Source organism: Rutidosis leptorrhynchoides, chromosome 3 (genome assembly GCF_046630445.1).
Source record: "Rutidosis leptorrhynchoides isolate AG116_Rl617_1_P2 chromosome 3, CSIRO_AGI_Rlap_v1, whole genome shotgun sequence".
In the NCBI taxonomy this organism is placed as follows: Eukaryota; Viridiplantae; Streptophyta; class Magnoliopsida; order Asterales; family Asteraceae; genus Rutidosis; species Rutidosis leptorrhynchoides.
The window spans coordinates 459,995,682-460,021,085 of record NC_092335.1 but is presented as its reverse complement, the minus strand read 5'-3'; the positions used below and the strand labels follow the sequence as shown (position 1 = coordinate 460,021,085).

The following is a 25,404-nucleotide window of genomic DNA, read 5'->3' as shown; positions in this document are numbered from 1 at the left end:
AAACAAACTTATTTCTTCCGTAAAAAATAGATTTCTCTCATACCCACCAAACCCTAAAAGATCGATGCAAAAATTTATCAAAGGCTGTGATCAATAATCACGAAAAATCAAAAAATCAAAGGCTGCAATCATCTTTGGTTTTGTTTTTTGTTTTGATGATGATTTAGTCATAATCATGCAATTATTATTCTGCTATTAATTCATGTTTTTGGGGTCAATGACCCCTTCTACTATAACTATGTAAATTGATTTTTATTTCACTTTTTCTTATTGTTTGTTGCTAAATGATCCATTTTAGTCTAAATGTTTCTCCAGTTGTGATCAATATTTGTTTTGAGTTCAATATCAATATGTAGTTATCGAAAATGGCAAGTCGATATATCATCTCACTAATAAAAACCAATATATAAGGGTTTTTGAGCAGCCGTGCATCGCACGGGCTCAAAACCTAGTATATATATATAATTAAAAACTACTTCAAATAACTAACCCACTAATTTTAAGATAGAACTCTTAAAATTTAAATTACTTTTTAAACATAGTCTTAAGAGCTATTTTTAAAAATACTCTAAAATATGAAATATGAAAGATGTCTTACATACAAAATGCATCGTATAAAAATTTGAATGATACTTGTATCAAACAAAGCATTTTTAGTATTTTAATAAAATAGATTTATTTTTAGTATTTCAATCTCCAGTTATATATACGAGAAAATGTATCCATTAACAAATACTCCCTACTAACATTCCTTAGTTTTTTTTTAACGAATTATTACAACTTTCAGTAATTAGAGTGTTTTATTATCAATTACAGTATCAATTATCATTTATGAATTTTTAATTAAAATTTTAAGATATTGTAACAGTAATAATAGTGGATTAGTACCGGATTAAACGTGAAGAGAAGAAAAGTTGATCACGTCTTTTGTCTCCGATGATATAAAAAGAATTCGTGAAATAATTTGCTGCTTAATTAATTCAAAACGTTTTTCTTTTTCTTTCTTCTCGCTCTAAAATTATTTGATTTTTTTTATTTTTATTTATTTCTTTCACACTCCAAAAAAAGATTGACGAATCCTTGCTCTTCCTTCACTTGATGTAATCTATCATGAACAAATAACATTACAACTACTTCAGAAGATCCAAAGTTACAAGAAACATTGAATAAAAACATGTTTTGTTTCTGAACTAACTCTGATCAAGATTCTGTTGTGGGTTGATTTTTGCATATTTATATCTATATCTATATACATAGATGGAGAATGATAATATTAATAATAGTAGTAGTGTTGATATAGAAAGTGAAGGTGGAGGAGGTGAAAAGATTGAAAGAAATGGATCATCAATTTCAATGATTGAAGATATAAAACAACCACTTTTGTTAAAAAGCAGAATCAATACTACTTCTCAGATTGCTATTGTTGGGGCTAATGTTTGTCCCATTGAATCTCTTGATTATGAGTATGTATTACTTTCACTTAATTATTAATTAATCTTGTTTTTTTTTTTTTTTAATTGATTGCCTTGATGTTCTGGATCTATATGATGACATTAAATTATTGAAGTAGAAGTTAATGAAAATGGAGTAAAACTGTTTTTGGTGTGAAATAATTGTGGCTTTTGTGTTGGGAATAATTGATACCTTTTTTGACACATACTATATGCTTGCTTATAGTTAGTTGATTTGATTAAAGGATGATGATTGGATTAATGAGTGAATATAGTAATACTTATCTAAAAGAAAATTTGGCTTTAAAAGGTGATAACAAAGTAAAGGTGTTTTTTTTTTTTTTTTTTAATTAAAGTTTTAAACTTTTTGTTATCATTGATTTCAGAAGTAATGATATGATTTAGGGAATAAACTGAACAAATTATTATACTACTGAAGTTAACATCTTCACTGGGTTGACCTTGAAATGAAATGAAATGAAATGAAATGAAATCTGTTGTTTGTAAATTGTGTATAACGATACCGAATCTGGTGATCTTATTGAAACTAGTCAAGAGTTTTGTGTTGATGAAGAAGCAAAAAGGTGTTAAATTGATGTAGTATACATGTAACTGAAAGTGATATCATCAATCATATGCATACTTTAAGACAAGCATTTGTTTTGTACTATCATAACTTGAAGTAAACCATATGGCATTCTATCTTAATGATGTTTTGAAATTCATTATGCTACATAAGTTATTACCTGTATTATTCATTTTTCTAATAGTTACTTTTTGAGTATCTCTATAGGATTGTAGAAAACGATCTATTTAAACAGGATTGGCGGTCTAGAAAGAAGGTGCAGATACTTCAATACGTTGTGTTGAAATGGGCGCTAGTGCTTCTTATCGGATTAGCTACAGGGCTCGTGGCCTTTTTCAACAACCTTGCAGTCGAGAATATTGCTGGTTTCAAGCTTCTTCTCACAGGCAATCTTATGGATAAACAAAGGTAAACCTCAATGTTTTCTACACTTTTTTGCTTTTAATTATTATGAACTTCATTTTCCTTTTGTTGAAGTTCAAATTTTTTTAGCTTAAGTTATAAGTTATAAAGTTTTTCCCTGTTCGGGTATTCCGACCCCTACACGACCCGACCGGATTACTCCGTGGTTGTTTCCAACCGATACCTGGCTACCTCTTGCAAGGATATCAGGGCCTCTAACCACCGAGCTATGTTGATTTTTTTCCTTCTATTTTTAATATAATTTAAAGGTTAAGATGGTTGATAATATTATGTATAACAATAACAAGATTAGAACTGACTTATTTTACTGCAGTTACTTTCAGGCATTCGCTGCATTGGCTGGTTGTAATGTGGTTCTTGCAACATGTGCTGCGGTTCTTTGTGCGTATGTTGCACCTGCCGCAGCTGGTTCCGGTATACCAGAAGTTAAAGCTTATCTAAATGGTGTAGATGCCTGATGTTTCGCGAGGTGTATATAAAATAGTTATTAATTTTAGCAGGAAATACTATTAAATACGATACAATTTTACACAAGATATTTATTTATTTATAGAATGGATATACTTAAACCTTGCTACAACACTTATAGGCAGTGTACCTAATCGTACAGTAGTGTAGTTTTTAGTAAGTCCGGTTCGTTCCACAGGGAGATCTTTAAGCAAAGCTCAACGCTATATTAGTTTACTTTTATAAAAATACAAATATAAGTAATATTATTATTATAAAGGGGGGTTTTTTACCGTTTAATGACCGGTTTGTCGATTTTAAAACTTTAGTCGCAGTTAAAACCTAATGTAAAATATAAAATACAAGACTTAAATTAAAGCGTAAAGTAAATAACGATAATGAAATTGCGAATAATAAAAATGCGATAAAATTAAATTGCGATAATTAAAAGTACGATAAATAAAAGTGCGATTAAATAAAATAACAATAAATAAAAGTGCGATAATTAGAAGTGCAATTAAATATAAAATAAAGGAAATTAAATATGAAATAAAAGAATTATGCTTATTTAAACTTCCGTAATCATGATGTTTGACGTGTTGATTTTAGTTTTATGCCCATGGGTTAATTGTCCTTTGTCCTGGATTATTCAATATGTCCGTCTGGTTTTTGTCCATAACAGTCCATCAGTCATAAATATAAATTGCAAGTGTCCTTGTCAAATTATTATTATACCCGAAGATAAATATTCCAACTAATTGGGGATTCGAATTGTAACAAGGTTTTAATACTTTGTTTAATGAATACACCAGGTTATCGACTGCGTGTAAACCAAGGTTTTACTACTTTGTTAACAATTACACCAATTACCCTTGAATGTAATTTCACCCCTGTTTTAATTATTCTAGTGGCTATTAATCCATTCCCGTGTCCGGTTAAATGAACGATTATTCGTACATATAAATACCCCGCCCATCGTGTCCGATCGAGTGTATATGGTAATTTATAGGGACGCCCAATTGTAAATCTTTATATTAACATTAACAAACTTTCATTTAGTTAAACAAATATAAAGCCCATTAATAGCCCATAGCCTAGTTTCCACAAGTGTCGTTCTTTTGTCCAAACCCCAATTATGGTACAAAGCCCAATTACCCAATTTTAGTAATTAGCCCAACATCATGATTACTTCGTTTTAAACAAGCATAATAATAACTTAGCTACGAGACATTAATATAAAAAGGTTGAACATAACTTACAATGATTAAAAATAGCGTAGCGTTACACGGACAGAATTTCGACTTACACCCTTACAACATTCGCTAACATACCCTTATTATTAGAATTATAATTAAAATTAAAATATAAATTATAAATATAAATATATTACTTCGTATGAAGAGAAGAAAAAAATGATATATTTTTGATCAGAATTCGGGTTGATTTATAGCCAGGAATGATTTTTGGGGCTCCGCGACTCGCGGCAAAAAGCCCTTCAAACTCCGCGAGTCGCGGAGAGGTATTTTCAATTTACTCCCTTGGAGTTTCTGGCTGCCGACAGTTTTAAATATATATATATAATATATATATAATTAATATAATTAATTATATATTATATTATATTTATATATATAGTTAACTTGTAATTTTTAGTCCGTTGCGTCGAGCGTTAAGAGTTGACTCTGGTCCCGGTTCCGGTTTTTCGAACGTCCTCGCGTACAATTTAATATCTTGTACTTTGCGTTTTGAATCTTGTACTCTTGTGATTTCGAGACGTTTCTTATCAATAATTGGAATCTTTTTGATTGTCTTTTGTTCTTTTGAGCTTTTTGGTCGTTTGCGTCTTCAAATCGTCGAATCTGTCTTTTGTCTTCACCTTTTATTATTTAAACGAATATCACTTGTAAATAGAACAATTGCAACTAAAAGCTTGTCTTTCTTGAGGAATAATGCTATGAAATATATGTTCGTTTTTAGCATTATCAAATATTCCCACACTTGAGCGTTGCTTGTCCTCAAGCAATATCGTCTTGAAATACTAGAATCACTTTTTTATTCTTCACACTTTGTACATCAGTGATTTCTATACGGCGGTATAAACAATGGTAGTAACGATATGGTTTACAGTCCCACATGACTATAAAAATTTAGATCCATTAAGGAAATTGGATCTTTATGAAAACATTTGATCTTTTGAAAATTAAATCTAGTTTTTACCCTAGATAAGTTTTCCGGAATAACCCTTTACCGGTGTTTGCAAAATATTTGTGGGTTTGGTGGGTTTCAGATTTGAAAATTTTAGCTCAAAACTTGCGGTTTTGTGTCACCCACTTGCTAACCTTGTATTTGGAAAGCAACACGTCCAGTTTACTTGTTCCGTATATTACCTTTCGGCAAACTACCGTCCGGTTGTAAAGGAAAGCGTTGAACAAGCAACTGTTAAGGCAATGTCCCGTGACATGCTTTTGATTATGGTCTATAACGTGTCGGACGCAATTACTATCCTTGGTAGGAGCAATAGTAAAAGCTCACCCTTATAATTTTTCGGTCTGGCACAAGGTCCTGTCTTTGACCATGCTATGCAACCACCGTTCTTACGGTTGACACCCGATTTGGTTCAGGTGACCTAATGAATTCCAGGTGAATTCCTAGGATTTTACGTTCAATGGTAATGAACGCATTGAAAATAGGGTTTTCAGAAAACAAATCGGTTTGTATTTTTGATCAAAATATTTTCTCGTTTAAGCTCGAGTTTAGATATCATTGAATTCCATGAGTTTGTAATTCTCAATCTTTAAGGTCAATCTCAAGGATTGAGTAATATCAGGCTTAAAAGCTGATTTTTAATCTTTAAGGAGATTATCCTTTCTGGGGATCTGATTCATTAGTCTTATCCAGCTAATTTGCATGGTGCCCCCCCCATTGTACGAGATAAATCCTTCTCATGGTTAGGATAAATCTGACCACTTGGCGACCCTGTTTAATGCTGAGGTCCGTGGATTTCCTGCTGATTTTAGTGATGACTTTTCTAGATTTTTCGTCAACCTACAGCTGGTCTGAACGACAACTTCATGACCTAAATCAAGAAGCGCGTGTCTTTTTCGGAAGACTTTACTTCCTTTTAATGATGGAATTGATTCATCGTGTAGATCCATCTCTTCTTTTCTTTTATCGGGTAAAACAGTTTAGTTTAGTTTAAAGCAAAAGTATTTTCAGTTATTTGTTACAAATATATGTGACATATGTTTAAAATAACTTGGTAAATTTTCCCACACTTGGCTTTTTATTTTTTCTTTTTATCGTCCTCTATTCCATTTTAAATGAATTTTGACATTTTAGTTTGTTTCTCAATTTATGTCCTTTCCGAGGTAACAATAATTTCGGTGTTTGAAACCTAGTTTTATCGTTCATAAATATGTATAAACATGATTTTGAATTCATTTAATTGAAAATTTTGAAAAATTTTACTAGAATTGGGTAGTCAGTATATAAGACTAGGGCTGTTCTTTTTTATCAGAGAGCACTAGATTCTAATACAACTACTGCTTTACTAGTATTTTTAATGGTAACCAAGTGTTTAATATAAAAATTGTTAAAATCCGAAAGAATTTAACCCCTTCCCACACTTAAGATCTTGCAATGACCTCATTTGCAAGAAATCAGTAACAATTTAAATTATTGAGGGTGATTTGTGTGAAAATGATTAAATTTTTACCAAAGTTTCCAAATATATTGGCGTTTGTTTGCTGAATGATAAATGGTGCACGTCATTTGTTCATTCCGTCTTGTTGTTATTTCACATGTATTTTGCATCATTGTCGTCAAAATTACTTGCTTTTGCTGAACTTAATGCCAGTCTTTGAAAACGCGTTGTTTTACCCTGTTGTGTACATAAGATAAACTGCAAACATATATACATATTTTTGAAGTTTGGTTTATTACCCCACATTCAAAAATTATTAAAATCTAAGAATAAAAGTTAGATAATTATAAAAAATGATTACAATATTAACAAAAAATATTAAACATATCAATAATTACAAATTACAAAATAAAAATAAAAATAAGTAAACTAAGGATGATATTGGTACCAATAGGGGTTCCACGCATAACCATAAGTGCTATAGAATGCCTCGGCAGGGTCATACGTAGGATATGGTGGCTGCATCTCTATCGACCAAGGAGGGAAGACGGGTTTCGGTGTAGGAATATAGTTTCTACCTATGTGTTGGCAATGCGCTATGATCTGGTTCTGATGAACTTGCCAATCTTCAAATGCTCTCTGTCTAGCATTTTCGTATTCCTGAGAAGCTATAAACCTATGCATTTCTTGCATCTGGTTCCCCCCTCCTACATTACCTTGTTCCTGGTTTCTCTCTACCTGTGGATGTCTACCATTGTATCGTACTGCGGCGTTATTTCGCCGCTTCAACACTTTCGCACCATGGTACACATTTAAACCTATAGTGTCGCGGGGTTCCGGCTCTTCTACTAATAATCCCCCCCGACTTATATCCACACCGAGATATTCACCAATCAAAGTAATAAAAATACCACCTCCTATTATGCTATGTGGACGCATCCCTCGAACCATAGCTGATAAATAATAACCCACACAATATGGTATACTTACAGCGCTGTGTGGGTCTCGAATACACATATGGTAAAACAAATCTTGTTCATTTACCTTTTCTTTGTTTTTACCCCTTTGTGTAATCGAGTTAGCTAAAAATCTATGTATTACTCTTAATTCGGCTCTATCTATATCCAAATAAGAGTAGTTTCCCCCTTTAAAACGGTGATGGCTTGTCATTTGACTCCACACACCGTGTGTATCAAAATTCTCATCTATTTTCCTACCGTTTAGTATCAATCCTCTACAATCGGCAGACGCTAATTCCTCAGGCGTATATATATGTAAAGCCTGAGCCATGTCCAGTAATGACATGTGGCGCATCGAACCGCCTAACAAAAATCTAACAAAAGAACGATCGGTTAAACTGGCTACCCGATCATTCAACTCTATACTACATAACAACTCTTCACACCATACTTTATATACAGGTCTGCGTATGGTGAATAAACATATCCAGTCATTAAAAGAAGAATTACCATACCTCTGTACCAGTAATTCCCTAATTGGCCCGGCCAATTCTACAGCTTCCAAGGGTCCCCATTCTATGACCCTCGGTACCTCAACAACCTTGGAATGAAGAGTATGCAAACCCCGTTGATATTTTGGATAATCTATCCAAAGTCTGTCAAATCGCAGGTTCGGGTGCAACTGTTCCAAGTGCATATCTGAAAAGGTCATGACTGGATGAGGTACATCCTGCTTGTAGTAGTTATCTACCTCCTGTTGTTCCAAGTTCTCAGCAGGAGCGTGGCGGGCTTGGGATGAAGATTCACCCCTTTCAGTCTGCAAAACACATCAAACACAAATTTTGTGCATCCAAATATGCATTAGTGTCAGCAAAATCATCAATCAAAATAATTACAATGACATTATCAATTTATATCAAACTTAAGCTTATTTTCACATTTTTATCAATTCTACACTTTTTCAAATAAGCATATACGAAAATTTTTGCCAAGTTCATAAGCATTCAACTCAAATAACATGTCAAAATAATCATTACTAGCAAATAAACAAGTCTCAAATGGCATTATCTTTCAAAAATCAAGTTCATGAATTTTGGACTTGAAAAAGTCCACTTTAATTCTCAAAATCATGTTTAGGCTCAAAGTTTGGATCATTTAACTACCTAGACATGTTACACTACTCAATTTAGCAACAATTCATGACAAAAATCGGCCATAACCTGTTTATATCAAAAAGCCCCAAATTGCTCAAGAACACAAACCCTAGATTCTAAAGATTTTGAAGTTTTTGGCTTCAAATCATGTTAACAAGCATCAATCTAGGTTATACATGCATAATATACTAACAATTTAACACTAATTACACTAAAAATTAACAAAATTCAAATTATGAAAATATGCTCAAGAACACACTAAAATTCGGATTTAAAGGTGATTTGGGGTGTAATTGTACCTGTTTTCTTGAGTAGTTCCTAGATATCATCCTTCTCAACATGATTGTAGTGAAAAATTTGAAGATTAACGGTGAAAAATCGAGTTTTTGGGATGATTTTCGTGGGTTTTTCGGGGGTTTTTTTCGAGCTGTATATTTCTGTGTTTTTGGTGGTGGGAGCAAACTGATCGAGCAGCTCCTTATATTTTTTTTCTGTAATTTTGTCCCTCCGCGAGTCGCTGAGGTTTTCACTGAAAACTCCGCGAGTCGCGGAGTTATTTTTTTTTTTTTTTTTTTTTTTTTTTTTTTTTTTTTTTTTTTTTTTTTTATAATCTTTAACTTATAAAACAATTAAGAAATTAATTTTAAAATTTTGTTTCCCTTGTTATTTAGGACGAGGTCGTTTCGGATCGATGTCCTAGTCCGTCCCTCGACAAAATTTTAAAATTTGTCTTTTTGTAGCGATTGTTTTAAAAGCTAAGATTTTTGGGTTTTTTAATGTTTTTGGCATACTTTAAATCAATAAGATTAAAAATAATGATAATAAAAGTTCTCGTCCCTCCCTCGGGTAAAGCAATTTCGGTTCAGAGACCTAGTCTTCAACTTACGACGAATTTTAAAAATCATATTCTTAACTTAATGAGATAAAGTAAATTTTTGTTTTTAAATTCACACAACATAAATATAAAATTCAAAATTAATATTAAAAATTAAAAATTCACACCAAACTTAAAATTTGAAATGCATAAAATTAAAATTTCATATTTTAAAAATTAAAAATTCATAAATTCATATCAAACTTATATTAATTTTTCAAATATTTACAATTTTAAATATATTGTTTTTATAAAGTTTACAATATTAACTTAAGATTTAAATATTAATTTTAAAAACATAGTAAAATTAAAAATCTTTTTGTCTTTTTATCCCACTTTAATCAATCAAATATTATCAAAAATATGCGCCCCTCTTTTCGGTAAAGTAATTTCGGTTCCAAGACCTAATTTAACTCATGACGAATTTTTGAAATATTTTGGTTTGATTGTTTAAAGATATTTATACCTTAAGAATAAACGTTAAATTTCGCAGTGATGTAATAAATTTTTGAATGATATCAATAATTTCGGTCGCCAAACCTAATTTTATTTAATACCAATTTAATACTTTTTAGCGAACAAATTAGCGTTTATTATCAAAAGGTTAAAAAAAAAAAAAAAAAAATAAAAATAAAAACTGTACAGACATACCTGTGAAATAGATTTCTTAGTTATATGATCTATTATATTCATAAGATAGTCGGTTTAATTGGTCTTCCATGGCTGCATAAGCGTAACCTCTAGCATTCATTGTCTTTTCTTCTAAACATATGAACGGTCCGTCTCTGCATAAAGTAACAAATTCGGTATTTGAATAGGTTTGATTATTTGAACATTTACCTCCATGTGACCATTTTCCGCATTTGTGACATTTTTCTAGGTGTCGTGCTCTTCTTTTCGCTGCGGATTTTGATTTTCCTTTACCAAATTGTAACTTATTATCTTCGCATCTGGATCCTTTTCTAACTCCGTCCATTCTTTCTCTGATTACTGATACTAATTCACTCGGTAGTATGTCATTATTACGTTTAGTGATCAAAGCGTGTAGCATTAGACCATGGTTTAGTTCACAGGCAGTCTTCATTTTGTAAAAACCTAAAAAAATAAAAATTCAGAATGGGGGGAGAAGACTAGTTCTTTAGGGTCTGCTAGGGAAAGACCATACGTGTTCCATTTTCGAGAACTACACGAAAACAGACAATCTAACTCTAACAGAAATTCATATTATCCTTTAAAGACTTGATTCTCCCCACACTTAGTTAGCTGTGGTGTCGAAATTGTGATTAACTTCGTTGTCGACTTCCATCGGACCATGTATGTAATGTTTAACTCTGTGACCATTAACTTTAAATTCAATCCCATTTGAATTTATTAATTCTATCGTTCCGTATGGGAAAACTCTTTTGACTATGAATGGTCCAGACCATCTTGATTTCAATTTTCCAGGAAATAGCTTGAATCGTGAATTGAAAAGAAGAACTCTGTCTCCTTCTTTAAATTCTTTTGAACTTCTGATTCTTTTATCATGCCATTTCTTCGTTCTTTCTTTATAGATTAACGAATTTTCGTATGCTTCATGTCTTAATTCTTCTAATTCGTTTAGTTGACTTAATCGTAGACTTCCAGCTTCATGTAAATCAAGATTACATGTCTTCAAAGCCCAAAATGCTTTGTGTTCAATTTCTACTGGAAGATGACATGCTTTTCCATAAACAAGTCTAAAAGGTGTGGTTCCAATTGGAGTTTTGTAGGCTGTTCTAAAAGCCCAGAGTGCATCCTCCAATTTAATTGACCATTCCTTTGGATTTGATCCTACGGTTTTCTCTAGAATACGTTTTAAAGCTCGGTTTGTATTTTCAACTTGTCCACTTGTTTGTGGATGATATGCGGTGGAGATTTTATGAGTTACTCCATATCTTTTAAGAACTTTTTCAAGTTGATTATTACAAAAATGAGTACCCCGATCACTTATTAAAGCTTTCGGTGTTCCAAACCTTGCAAAAAGACGTTTTAAAAAGTTGACTACAACTCGTGCATCGTTAGTTGGGAGAGCTTGTGCTTCCGCCCATTTAGATACATAATCAATGGCTACGAGTATATATAGATTATTATGAGATTTTGGAAATGGACCCATAAAGTCAATACCCCAAATGTCGAATACTTCACATACTTGGATGACATTTTGTGGCATTTCATCACGTTGACTTATTTTTCCGGCCCTTTGACATGCATCACAGGATTTGCAAAGAAGGTGTGCGTCTTTGTAAATTGTAGGCCAATAGAATCCAGCTTCATAAACTTTTCTTGCTGTTAGTTGAGGCCCATAATGCCCTCCTGTTGGTCCTGTGTGACAATGGTTTAAAATTTTACTAGCTTCATCTCCAAATACACATCGGCGTATTATTCCATCGGGACAACTTTTAAACAGATGTGGATCTTCCCAGAAATAGTGTTTTATATCACTGAAGAATTTCTTTCGTCTTTGGTACGATAATCCTTTTTCAAGGAATCCACAAACTAAGTAGTTTGCATAGTCTGCAAACCATGGGATTTCTTTATAATCTATCTTCAATAGATATTCATCAGGAAAGTTGTCTTGTATGGCCGATTCATTCAGAACTTCTAATTCGGGATTTTCAAGACGAGAAAGATGATCAGCGGCGAGATTTTCTGCTCCTTTTTTATCTCGAATTTCAATATCAAACTCTTGTAAGAGTAAGATCCAACGGATTAATCTTGGTTTAGCATCTTGTTTTGAAAATAGGTATCTAAGAGCAGAATGGTCGGTATAGACCACCGTTTTTGCTAGAACTAGATATGATCGAAATTTGTCAAAAGCAAAGACAATAGCAAGGAGTTCTTTTTCAGTAGTTGTATAGTTCGTTTGTGCTCCTTGTAATGTCTTACTAGCATAATATATAGGTTGAAATCGTTTTTCAATCCTTTGTCCTAAAACGGCTCCCATTGCAAAATCACTTGCATCGCACATTAGTTTAAATGGTAGATTCCAATTTGGTGTTATCATGATCGGTGCATTAGTGAGTTTTTCTTTAAGAATATTAAAAGATTTGATACACTCATCTGAAAAGATGAATGGCGCATCCTTTTCTAGGAGTTTATTCATAGGAGTGGCAATTTTTGAAAAATCTTTTATGAAACGTCGGTAAAAACCGGCATGCCCTAGAAAACTCCTAACTCCTCTAACATTGGTGGGATGTGGAAGTTTAGCAATTACATCTACTTTAGCTCTATCCACTTCAATTCCTTCTTTTGAAATTTTATGTCCAAGAACGATGCCTTCTTTAACCATGAAATGGCATTTCTCCCAATTAAGTACTAGATTTGATTTTTCGCATCTAATTAGCATTCGTTCCAGATTAACTAGACATGATTTAAATGTATCACCGAAGACTGAAAAGTCATCCATGAATACTTCCATGCATTCTTCTATCATGTCATGAAAAATCGCCATCATGCACCTTTGAAAGGTTGCAGGGGCGTTGCAAAGTCCAAACGGCATGCGTTTGTAAGCAAAAGTACCATAAGGGCACGTGAATGTGGTTTTCTCTTGATCCTCGGGTGCTATTGGAATTTGAAAATATCCGGAAAATCCATCTAGAAAACAATAGTAACTATTTCCGGCTAATCTTTCCAACATTTGATCTATGAAAGGTAAGGGAAAATGATCTTTTCTGGTGGCGTCATTTAATTTTCTATAATCAATACATACACGCCATCCTGTTACAGTCCTAGTAGGAATAAGCTCATTTTTCTCATTTGTGATGACAGTCATGCCACCCTTCTTAGGCACGCATTGAACTGGGCTTACCCATGGACTATCAGAAATTGGATATATCAAACCTGCATCTAGCAGTTTAATAATCTCTTTCTTTACTACATCTTGCATATTAGGATTTAGTCTTCGTTGGCGTTGCACATACGTTTTATGACCTTCTTCCATAAGGATTTTATGTGTGCAATACGAAGGACTTATTCCTTTAATATCATGAATCTTCCATGCAATGGCTGGTTTATGAGCTTTCAACACAGAAATGAGTTGTGATTTCTCATTTTCAGTAAGAGAAGACGATATTATTACAGGTAATTCAGATTCACCATGTAGATAAGCGTATTCCAAATGGTTTGGAAGCGGCTTTAACTCTAATTTCGGAGGTTCTTCTATCGATGATTTATATCGATATCTGTCTTCTTCTTTTAGCATTTGAATTTCTTCTGTTGTTGGTTCATATCCATTAGCTATAAGTGTAGCCAACATTTCAGCTTCATCAATTGGTTCATTTCCTTCTCCTAAAGAACATTCTCCTGTTCCTTGTAATTCTGGAAATTCTTCTAATAATTCTGCATGTGCATCTATAGTTTGAATATAATAACATGTATCATCTGCAGATTGTGGTTGTTGCATTGCTCTATCAACTGAAAAGGTAACACTCTCATCCTCTATACTTAGGGTAAGTTTCTTACCGAACACGTCTATCATTGCTTTAGCCGTGTTTAAGAATGGTCTTCCTAATATGAGAGGAACTTGAGAATCTTCTTCCATGTCCAAAACAACAAAATCTACTGGGAATACTAAAGTACCAACTTTAACTAGCATGTTCTCCATTATCCCTCTAGGATATTTTATTGATCTATCGGCTAGTTGTATGCTTATTCTGGTTGGTTTCAATTCTCCAAGGTCTAGTTTAGCGTATAGTGAATACGGCATTAGATTTATACTAGCACCTAAATCTGCCAATGCTTCTATTGAACTAAGACTACCCAGAAAACATGGAATTGTGAAACTTCCTGGATCAGATAATTTTTCTGGCATCTTATTCAACAGCACTGCTGAACAATTAGCATTCATAGTAACAGCCGAGAGTTCTTCCATTTTCTTTCTATTCGTGATTAGATCTTTCAAGAATTTAGCATACCTTGGCATTCCTGAAATTACATCAATGAAAGGAAGATTTACATTTATCTGTTTAAACATATCCAAGAATTTGGATTGCTCGGCTTCAAGTTTTTCTTTCTTCATTTTACTCGGATAAGGAAGAGGTGGTTGGTATGGTTTAACATAAGGTTTATCCTTAACTGTGTTATCTTCATTAACCTTTTCAACTACCGGTTCTTTTTCCTTATCTTGATCAGGTTGTGGTTCTTGTGGAGTAGGAATAGTTTCATCAGAAGTTATAGGTATTTCAGGTGTTTTAAGTGTTGTACCACTTCTTGTGGTAATAGCTTTAGCTGTTTCATTCCGGGGGTTAGCGTTTGTATCACTAGGTAGACTTCCCGGTTTTCTTTCACCTATTAACCTTGCTAGGTTACTTACTTCTTGTTCTAGATTTTGAATAGAAGCTTGTTGATTTCTAAATGCTTGAGCATTTTGTTCATTGGTTTGTTTTTGAGATGTGAAAAACTGCGTTTGAGTTTCAACTAGCTTCGTCATTATTTCTTCTAAATTCGGCTTTTTATCATCGGTTTGTTGTGGTGGTTTGTTTTGAAAATTCGGTCTTTGCTGATTATAAGTATTATTGGATACTTGTTGATTGCTAGGACCTTGTTGGTTGTTGTATGGAATATTTCGGTTATAATTCTGGTTTTGATTGTAAATCGGTCTTGGCGGTTGATAATTATTCTGATAATTATTTCCAGGCCTTTGGTTTATGTATGAAATATTCTCTCTTTGTTCCATTGTTAATTCAATACTGAGACAATCTTTTGTCAAATGTGGTCCTCCACACTGCTCACAACTAATTCGTATAGCATGAATATCTTTAGTCATCTTTTCCATTCGTCTCTCGAAAGCATCTATCTTTGCGGAAATGGAATCTAAGTCATGGCTAGAATCGGCTCTAGCTGCTTTAGATGATCTAATGATATCTTTTTCTTGGTGCCACTCATGTGAGTGGGAAGCAGTATTATCAATAATTTTGTAAGCATCAGTTTCGGTTTTCTTCATAATAGAACCACCAGCTGCTATATCTATGTCTTTTCTTGTAGTGATGTCGCATCCTTGGTAGAATATTTGTACTATTTGACAGGTGTCTAAACCATGTTGCGGACATCCTCTTAACAATTTTCCATATCTTGTCCACGCCTCATATAGAGTTTCATTTGGTTTCTGTGTGAACGTAACAATTTCTGCTTGAAGTCTTACGGCTTTAGATGCAGGAAAGAATTGTTTAAGAAATTTATCAATTAAAACGTCCCATGTATCGATCGCCCCTTCAGGTAACGATTCCAACCAATCTTTGGCTTCTCCCTTTAAAGTCCAGGGAAATAACATGAGATATATCTGTTCATCCTCCACTTCTCGGATTTTAAATAGTGTGCAGATCCTATTAAAGGTACGTAGATGTTCATTTGGATCTTCCTTCGGCGCACCACTAAATTGGCATTGATTAGTCACCATGTGTAGAATTTGTCCTTTGATTTCATAATCTGGCGCATTAATGTCTGGATGAGTAATTGCGTGACCTTGGCCAGTGCGTTTAGCTCTCATTCGGTCTTCCATACTTAAAGGTTCCAGATTCTCCATAATTGAATTTGTTGACTCGGTATCACTAGATGGTTCTGATTTAATAGTTCGTTCCTCAACAATCTCTGTTTGAATGATTGGTGGTTCCGGAGGAAAGTTTAATGGTTCAGGATCTATGAACCGTTCCTGAATATTTTCTGGATTCTCAATTGTGAGGTTGGGTTCAAAAAATGGATTATCGGAAATTTGAACTGAAGTACTTGGTCGACTGGATGACGATTCTAAAGAAAAATCAACGGCGGTTATATTTGTTAAACGATGTCTTGATCGAGTTACAGGTGGTGAACGTACAAAAGGTGATGAACGTCTTGCTCGGTGCATTCACTGAATATCCTATTAGTTTTTAAAAGGAAAGAAAAATTATAATAAGTTATCCAATCAATAGACTTTTCTGATTTTGCCCACGTTTCGAATAGCCAAAAGATGCAGCAGAGGGGCAGGATTCGTTTGGTCTCAATATAATTGAGGACTGTTTGGCTCCAATAACCCGGTCCACGTACAAATCCAACTATTACTACGAACCAGAAAATTTTGATGTCTATCAATTTAACCACTTAAAATAAATTTTCGTAATTTTAAGAAATTTAGATAAGAAGTAGAAAAAATTCTAAGTCCTAAAACTAGAATAGCGAGAAATAAGAGAGAAAAAGATTGCGCGTCGAAAAATGTCGAAAAAGAAAAATGGTTGAAAAATAAAAGGTGACGGAAAAATAGAAGAAACTTATAAAAACTTAAAAATACTTAACTAATTTAACCTTATTACTACAACTAACTTAAAATTATAATCGCAAATTGAAATTACTAATTGGAATGATAATTGATACATAGTAAAAGGTCTAAAAATATTAAAGCTTACAGGAAAAACTAAATCCCAAATGGAAATAACTTAAAAAGAAACTAAAACTTAAAAAGGCGTCGTAAAATTCTAAAGCACCTAAATCTTAGTCATAAAGAAAAAGCACTTAAGGAATTCTACGGCAAAGCCTAAAAATCTAGGAGTAAAAATAACTATAGCAAAAACTAAGTTTAAAATTAAATATGAGTTAGAAATACAAAAGTTACGCTACAACGATTAAAAAGGTACAAAATATAAAAATATACAAAAAGTTGTAAAAGGTACAATTTTTATAAAAATATTATTTTTATATTATTTATTTAATAAAACTACAAATTTTACAATTTTAATTAAACTAATTAAACAAAATACATAAATATAAAGTAAAAAGTAAAAATAAAACTTAAAATTAATAATAATAATAATAATTAAGTAATTAATAATAATAATAATAAATTAAAACCCCGTGATTAGGGTTTTGTCCGTGTGTCAGAAGATCTCCGCGAGTCGCGGCAAATAAAGAGTAAAACCCCGCAAGTCGCGGGGTTCAGGAATTCTGTTGACAGGTAGTACTTTTTACGCGTTTTTCTTTTTTTTTTTTTTTTTTATTTTTATTTATTTTTCTGTTTTCTGTTTTTAATTTAAATAAACGATTTTCAATAAAATTTATATTTTTATAAATTAAAATAAAGATAAAGAAACTTATAAAACTTAAATATTTAACAAAATCCTAAAAATACTTATATTTTTGTTTTTCTTTTTATATTTTTGAATAATTAAAACGTAATTTTTACAAAAACGACTTTTAATAAAAGTAAATAAAATCTTTTTTTTTTTTTTTTTTTATTAGCGTTGCGCTTCCGGCTTTTAAGATATTCCCCGGCAGCGGCGCCAAAAATACTTGATGTTTCGCGAGGTGTATATAAAATAGTTATTAATTTTAGCAGGAAATACTATTAAATACGATACAATTTTACACAAGATATTTATTTATTTATAGAATGGATATACTTAAACCTTGCTACAACACTTATAGGCAGTGTACCTAATCGTACAGTAGTGTAGTTTTTAGTAAGTCCGGTTCGTTCCACAGGGAGATCTTTAAGCAAAGCTCAACGCTATATTAGTTTACTTTTATAAAAATACAAATATAAGTAATATTATTATTATAAAGGGGGGTTTTTTACCGTTTAATGACCGGTTTGTCGATTTTAAAACTTTAGTCGCAGTTAAAACCTAATGTAAAATATAAAATACAAGACTTAAATTAAAGCGTAAAGTAAATAACGATAATGAAATTGCGAATAATAAAAATGCGATAAAATTAAATTGCGATAATTAAAAGTACGATAAATAAAAGTGCGATTAAATAAAATAACAATAAATAAAAGTGCGATAATTAGAAGTGCAATTAAATATAAAATAAAGGAAATTAAATATGAAATAAAAGAATTATGCTTATTTAAACTTCCGTAATCATGATGTTTGACGTGTTGATTTTAGTTTTATGCCCATGGGTTAATTGTCCTTTGTCCTGGATTATTCAATATGTCCGTCTGGTTTTTGTCCATAACAGTCCATCAGTCATAAATATAAATTGCAAGTGTCCTTGTCAAATTATTATTATACCCGAAGATAAATATTCCAACTAATTGGGGATTCGAATTGTAACAAGGTTTTAATACTTTGTTTAATGAATACACCAGGTTATCGACTGCGTGTAAACCAAGGTTTTACTACTTTGTTAACAATTACACCAATTACCCTTGAATGTAATTTCACCCCTGTTTTAATTATTCTAGTGGCTATTAATCCATTCCCGTGTCCGGTTAAATGAACGATTATTCGTACATATAAATACCCCGCCCATCGTGTCCGATCGAGTGTATATGGTAATTTATAGGGACGCCCAATTGTAAATCTTTATATTAACATTAACAAACTTTCATTTAGTTAAACAAATATAAAGCCCATTAATAGCCCATAGCCTAGTTTCCACAAGTGTCGTTCTTTTGTCCAAACCCCAATTATGGTACAAAGCCCAATTACCCAATTTTAGTAATTAGCCCAACATCATGATTACTTCGTTTTAAACAAGCATAATAATAACTTAGCTACGAGACATTAATATAAAAAGGTTGAACATAACTTACAATGATTAAAAATAGCGTAGCGTTACACGGACAGAATTTCGACTTACACCCTTACAACATTCGCTAACATACCCTTATTATTAGAATTATAATTAAAATTAAAATATAAATTATAAATATAAATATATTACTTCGTATGAAGAGAAGAAAAAAATGATATATTTTTGATCAGAATTCGGGTTGATTTATAGCCAGGAATGATTTTTGGGGCTCCGCGACTCGCGGCAAAAAGCCCTTCAAACTCCGCGAGTCGCGGAGAGGTATTTTCAATTTACTCCCTTGGAGTTTCTGGCTGCCGACAGTTTTAAATATATATATATAATATATATATAATTAATATAATTAATTATATATTATATTATATTTATATATATAGTTAACTTGTAATTTTTAGTCCGTTGCGTCGAGCGTTAAGAGTTGACTCTGGTCCCGGTTCCGGTTTTTCGAACGTCCTCGCGTACAATTTAATATCTTGTACTTTGCGTTTTGAATCTTGTACTCTTGTGATTTCGAGACGTTTCTTATCAATAATTGGAATCTTTTTGATTGTCTTTTGTTCTTTTGAGCTTTTTGGTCGTTTGCGTCTTCAAATCGTCGAATCTGTCTTTTGTCTTCACCTTTTATTATTTAAACGAATATCACTTGTAAATAGAACAATTGCAACTAAAAGCTTGTCTTTCTTGAGGAATAATGCTATGAAATATATGTTCGTTTTTAGCATTATCAATGCCCATTCTATTCTGGCTCCAAGTACTCTTTTTGTTAAGGTATGTACAGTGTGCATAATCATGTGTACTCTCTTTGTAGATGGAAAATCTGATGTTGATAATGATTTGTGTGGTCAGATATTTGGGTCAATATTTGGAGTTGCTGCTGGATTTGTTGTGGGAAAGGAAGGACCGATGGTTCATACGGGGGCTTGCATTGCTAACTTACTTGGACAGGGTGGTTCACGTAAGTACCATTTGACATGGAAATGGCTCAGATACTTCAAAAATGATAGGGACCGAAGGGATTTAATCACATGTGGCGCTGCTGCTGGTGTTGCTGCGGCTTTTCGTGCCCCAGTTGGTGGAGTCCTTTTTGCTCTTGAAGAAGCAGCATCATGGTCTCTTTCTCTCTCTTAGTAATATGCAATATTCATCTTAGCAGTGGCAAAATGGGCGGCTGGGTAATATTGTGGGGTTAAAATGGGTTTTTTTCTTTAATACGGGTTGTATCAAGTTAACCTGCAAAGACTTCTCATTTTTATGTTTCTTAACAGTTTAACCAATTTTAAAGTATGATTACAATGACAAAGTCTAACAATTTAAGAAGTAAATCAATTCAGGAGGTTTCATGCGTTGTGACTACAATTTGGTGCTCAACCTCGTTGAACGCATTCAGCCCGTTGTCATTTTAGCAAAGTTCTAAACTTTTAGCCATTTGACCTGGTAAAGCCAAAGTCTGACCCAAATAGTTCATTAGTTGGCATCAGCAGAACATCATCAAATTAGAAACACATATATTCCCTAGTGCTCTGCTGATCACATCTTCAAAATTTCGATCTAACGTAGTCCGAACTTTGACGACATCTGACCTTTTCAGACCTTTGCATTATAATGTCAGTAAACTTTACCATAGGCATATTGGGACCAGAAATATATGTATATCAGAAACTTTGACCAGCGTCGTCTGTATCTATGACGACACTGATGTGGCATTGACGTGGGACCCGAAAACCAGTTATATTTAGAAGATTGATTACTTTTTTTTGCCTAAAAGAGTTGTTATCTGAAAGAGAGACTACAAAACCAACCAGCATGTGTTTTTGCACTATACCATCCTAAAGCTTCGATCTTTTAATCCGCTAGAAAAAAGAAAACAAGAACCCTAATCAGCAACACTTCACTCAACACCTTAAATCTCACTTTCCAATTTAACTAACTAAAACCCACAAATAAAGTTATAATCTTTAATTGTGAATGTCAAAGATAGTGAATTTGTAAGTCAGCAACATTGACTAACGTTGGCTGTTTCTAAATCTTATTCCAAAATCGTACAGGTGGCGGAGCGCACTTCTTTGGAGAACATTTTTCACTACTGCCGTAGTAGCCGTTGTTTTAAAGTCTCTTATCGAATACTGTAAAAACGAAACGTGTGGATTATTCGGTGAAGGAGGTCTCATCATGTTCGATATCAATAATGCGATACCTTCTTATAACACTATCGATCTTCTCGCCATTGTGCTGCTTGGAGTTATCGGAGGAATTTTCGGAAGCATTTACAATTATCTCGTTGACAAAGTCTTGCGTACTTATAGCATCATTAACGAGTAAGCTTTATATATTCTTAACTTAATTAATAGTTCTAGTAAGACAACGTATCACGGATGGTCCTTGTGGTGTGTATCGGATTACACTCATGGTCCCTGCACTTTTTTTCCATCAATGATAGTCCCTGTGATTTGCATTTGAATTATCGGTGGTCCTTGTGGTTTGCATTTTTTCGTCAAGGATGGTCTCTGTGGTTTGCACCACGTGGACCATTGGTGATCAAGTGCAATGCACAGGGACCATCCATGACGAATAAAAGCACAGGGACCATGAGGTTAGTCTGATACAAACCACAGGGACCGTCCATGACGAATAGGACCATGAGTGTAATCTGATACAAACCACAAAGACCATCCATATATTTTGTCTTCTAGTAATCGCAAAACTGCTTTTGTTGATTTTTGAATTAAATTGCAGGAAGGGTCCAGCATTTAGGGTGCTTCTTGTGATCATCATTTCGATCTTAACTTCGTGTTGTGCATTTGGTGTTCCTTGGCTCGCAAGGTGCATACCGTGCCCCGAGCATTTAAAAGAAGACTGTCCCACAAAAGGACGTTCGGGGAGCTACAAAAGCTTTCAATGTCCCGATGGTCATTATAACGATCTCGCTTCACTTTTGCTCACCACCAACGATGACGCTATTCGAAGTTTATTCAGTTCGTTAAACACAAATGAGTTTCGCATAACAAGTCTCGTTTTCTTCTTTGTCAACATGTTCTTCCTCGGTATTATAACGTACGGAATTGCAATCCCTTCCGGGCTTTTTATTCCGGTCATATTAGCCGGAGCATCTTACGGGCGGCTCGTTGGGCGGATGCTTCATCCCATTGCAAATCTCGATGTCGGCCTTTTCGCGTTACTTGGTGCCGCCTCGTTTCTTGGTGGTACAATGAGGATGACGGTATCTTTATGCGTTATTCTTCTCGAACTCACTAATAATCTTTTAATGCTTCCATTAATGATGCTTGTTCTTCTTATTTCAAAAACGGTGGCCGATTGCTTCAACAAAGGAGTGTATGACCAAATTGTGATAATGAAAGGGTTACCGTTTCTTGAAGCCCATGCCGAACCTTACATGCGCCATTTGGTTGCGGGTGACGTTGTTTCCGGACCTTTGATAACTTTTTCGGGTGTCGAAAAAGTCGGTAACATTCTACATTCTTTAAGGATGACATCACATAACGGGTTTCCGGTAATCGATGAGCCGCCGCTAACTGACGCGCCCGAACTTTGTGGGCTTGTTTTGAGGTCTCATTTACTTGTTTTACTAAAAGGGAAGGTTTTCACAAAACATAGGCGTTTAAGTGGAGCTCGAACGTTAGAAAAGTACCATGCGTTTGATTTTGCCAAGGCGGGATCTGGAAAAGGGTTGAAACTTGAGGATTTGGAGATTGAGCCCGAGGAATTGGAAATGTACGTTGACCTTCATCCTATTACTAATACGTCACCGTATACCGTTGTGGAGACGATGTCTCTCGCGAAAGCTGCGGTTGCGTTTAGGGAGCTCGGACTTCGACATTTGTGTGTGGTACCAAAGACCCCCGGGGTAAGATTTTTTTCGTATCTTAACTTGTGTCGCTTGTTGTTTCTGATTCACGTGACAGGATGGGTATATCAGATGGGTTTGGGTGGCATGTCAAAATGGGTGTATTTTATATGGATTGTAGCAGGTTGACCCAATTCACTTTTCGTCCAAATATTTAGTATATTTATCATAGGTTGTTGGTCATTATTGTCGCGAAATACTATGATGAAGATCATATTATTTTTTATATCATCTAGTGTTGCTGTTTTGACTAATTAGGATATAAATGAATCCGCCCATTAACAAAATGTCTAAATGGGTTTAATTGTCACCTCTAGAGGTGGCGAATTGGGTGCATCAGTAAACAAGTCCAAACATGCAGATCTATGGTATGGGTCGGGTTGCACTGATGTGTGACACTTTTTGTCTACTTATGTGTCAAATATAATGACTTTTATATTACTTCAAAAATAAATTAAAATATTTTTCTTTTCTTTTTCCTCTATAATATCTGATATATCTGATTGAGAAAAATTTCTACAATACTACACTTGGGTTGACTTCTGACCCATTTGGCCCGCTTCTTTTATGAATAACATCAGTTTTTCATATTATATAGACAAAATTGCCTAAATCATCCCTGTGTTTATGGTTTTTTGCCCAAATTGTCCCTATGTTGACAAAACTGCATAAATCATCCTTAAATGCCAAATAACGTCCTAAATTAGTCCCTGTCTTAACTTTTGTTAAACTCTCCGTTAGTCAAAAATAAACTATTGGTCCCTAAAGTTTCTTAAAAATTTGCAATAAAAATCCTCTTCGTCATCTTGAAGATGAAGCTTTAGTGAAACAAAGATCATCTTCATCATCTACAAGGCGTACAACAAAATGAGATACTTTATTATAGTGAACACACTAATTAAATAGAAAATAAACTATAAACTAAGAAATTAAAAGAATATGGCTGAAGTATCTCGATGAAAAGAGATGCTGCATATACATCTATATTAGCGAAAGTGTGAAACACCAACTGGTTGCTTATTTCAATTTTGCTCTCTTAAGTTTATAAGTTGCCAGACTGTACTTCAACAACGAAATTAATACAAATTTGCTTATTCTTATTCGATAATGCCAAAATATTTATGTTTGATGTTTGTTTTTTTTTTATCAAGACTTGAATGAAGCAGCCTGGCTGAAAGTCGTATTTGCTTTTGCTTCTCTTCTCTTGTTCTCTTTTCTTAGTTAGATCTGTCACTATTGATAAACTCAGTATCTTAAATCAAAACTTATATAATCCGTTTTTGTTAAAAAAATGTTTGTTATAAATTTTGGAATTAATATTTACGATAATAATGATAATGTACATTTAATAAATATTTTCCTTTTTGAGAAAAAGCGTAAAAAAATTAGTATTGTCGTATTTCAAAACTTAACTTTTGGAACTAATCTTTGTTTCACTAAAGCTTCATCTTAAAGATGATGAAGAGGATCTTTATTGCAACTTTTTAAGAAACTTCAGGGACCAATCGTGTATTTTGACTAACAGAGAGTTTAACAAAAGTTAAGGCAAGGACTAATTTGGGACGTTATTTGGCATTTAAGGATGATTTATGCAGTTTTGTTAACACGGGGACGATTTGAGCAAAAAACCATAAACACATGGACGATTTGGGGAGTTTTGTCTATTATATATTTGCTTTGCTAGATATAAAACATAACTTGAATCCATTTATAGTCATGTAAGTAAATGGGTTGAAATTGCTACATTAAAACTGGTTATTCAACTTTTTTTTTGTAGTTTCCCTTCAAACAGTTTCAACTAACTGATACAATGTCATTAATTTTGCAGAGGCCACCGATAGTTGGTATCTTGACACGACACGATTTCATGCCAGAGCACATTTTGGGACTTTACCCACACATCGACAAACACAAGTAGTTGAAAAGAAACCATACAATGGTGTTGTGTATTATTTGGTTTTCGACAACTGCCGAATGCCAGCATTGAATATACGGGCAACTTAAGCAAGACTATACCTTGTTTTGGATCCTGTGGACGCTATTATTCTTTATTAGTGAAAGTGAATAAATAATAAGCATTTGGACAATTAGGCTTTTTTGCATGATTTGAAAGTATTTTTGAGGGAGGCAAAGGAGAAAAGGTACAGATGTTTTATAGTGTAAAGATTGGAGATGAGTGGAGTATTTTTCTTGTGACAACACAAACTTTATTTATGTTAATAATATGTATTGTAAACTCTTGTAAGTTTCATGTTTTTTCGTATTTTTTATTATTATTAATTTTTATTTTTTTTAATCAAATTGTCTAATGGGAGAAAAAATTGTCACTCATGTCTCACACTTGATTGTTGGGGAAAAGTTAAATATTTGTGGGTTAGATTAAAATTGTACAAAATGCAGTTAAATGTCCCATTTGTATCTCATTTGAGTCATTTCTTCGTACTGCACCTACTAGGATCATGTTAAAAAACGATAAA

At 33.4% G+C, this 25,404-nt stretch overlaps 1 protein-coding gene across 1 annotated transcript; it reads left to right on the top strand.

The window, feature by feature from the left end:
* The first annotated feature begins 1,035 nt into the window (after positions 1-1,035).
* Positions 1,036-25,167, top strand: LOC139902851 (chloride channel protein CLC-c-like). Its single transcript, XM_071885499.1, has 8 exons — positions 1,036-1,463; positions 2,245-2,445; positions 2,774-2,914; positions 19,797-19,833; positions 19,912-20,174; positions 21,111-21,380; positions 21,799-22,927; positions 24,756-25,167. Exons 1-8 carry the CDS (start codon positions 1,258-1,260, stop codon positions 24,843-24,845), a joined length of 2,337 nt encoding a protein of 778 aa, XP_071741600.1. The 5' UTR covers positions 1,036-1,257; the 3' UTR covers positions 24,846-25,167.
* Positions 25,168-25,404: the final 237 nt, after the last annotated feature.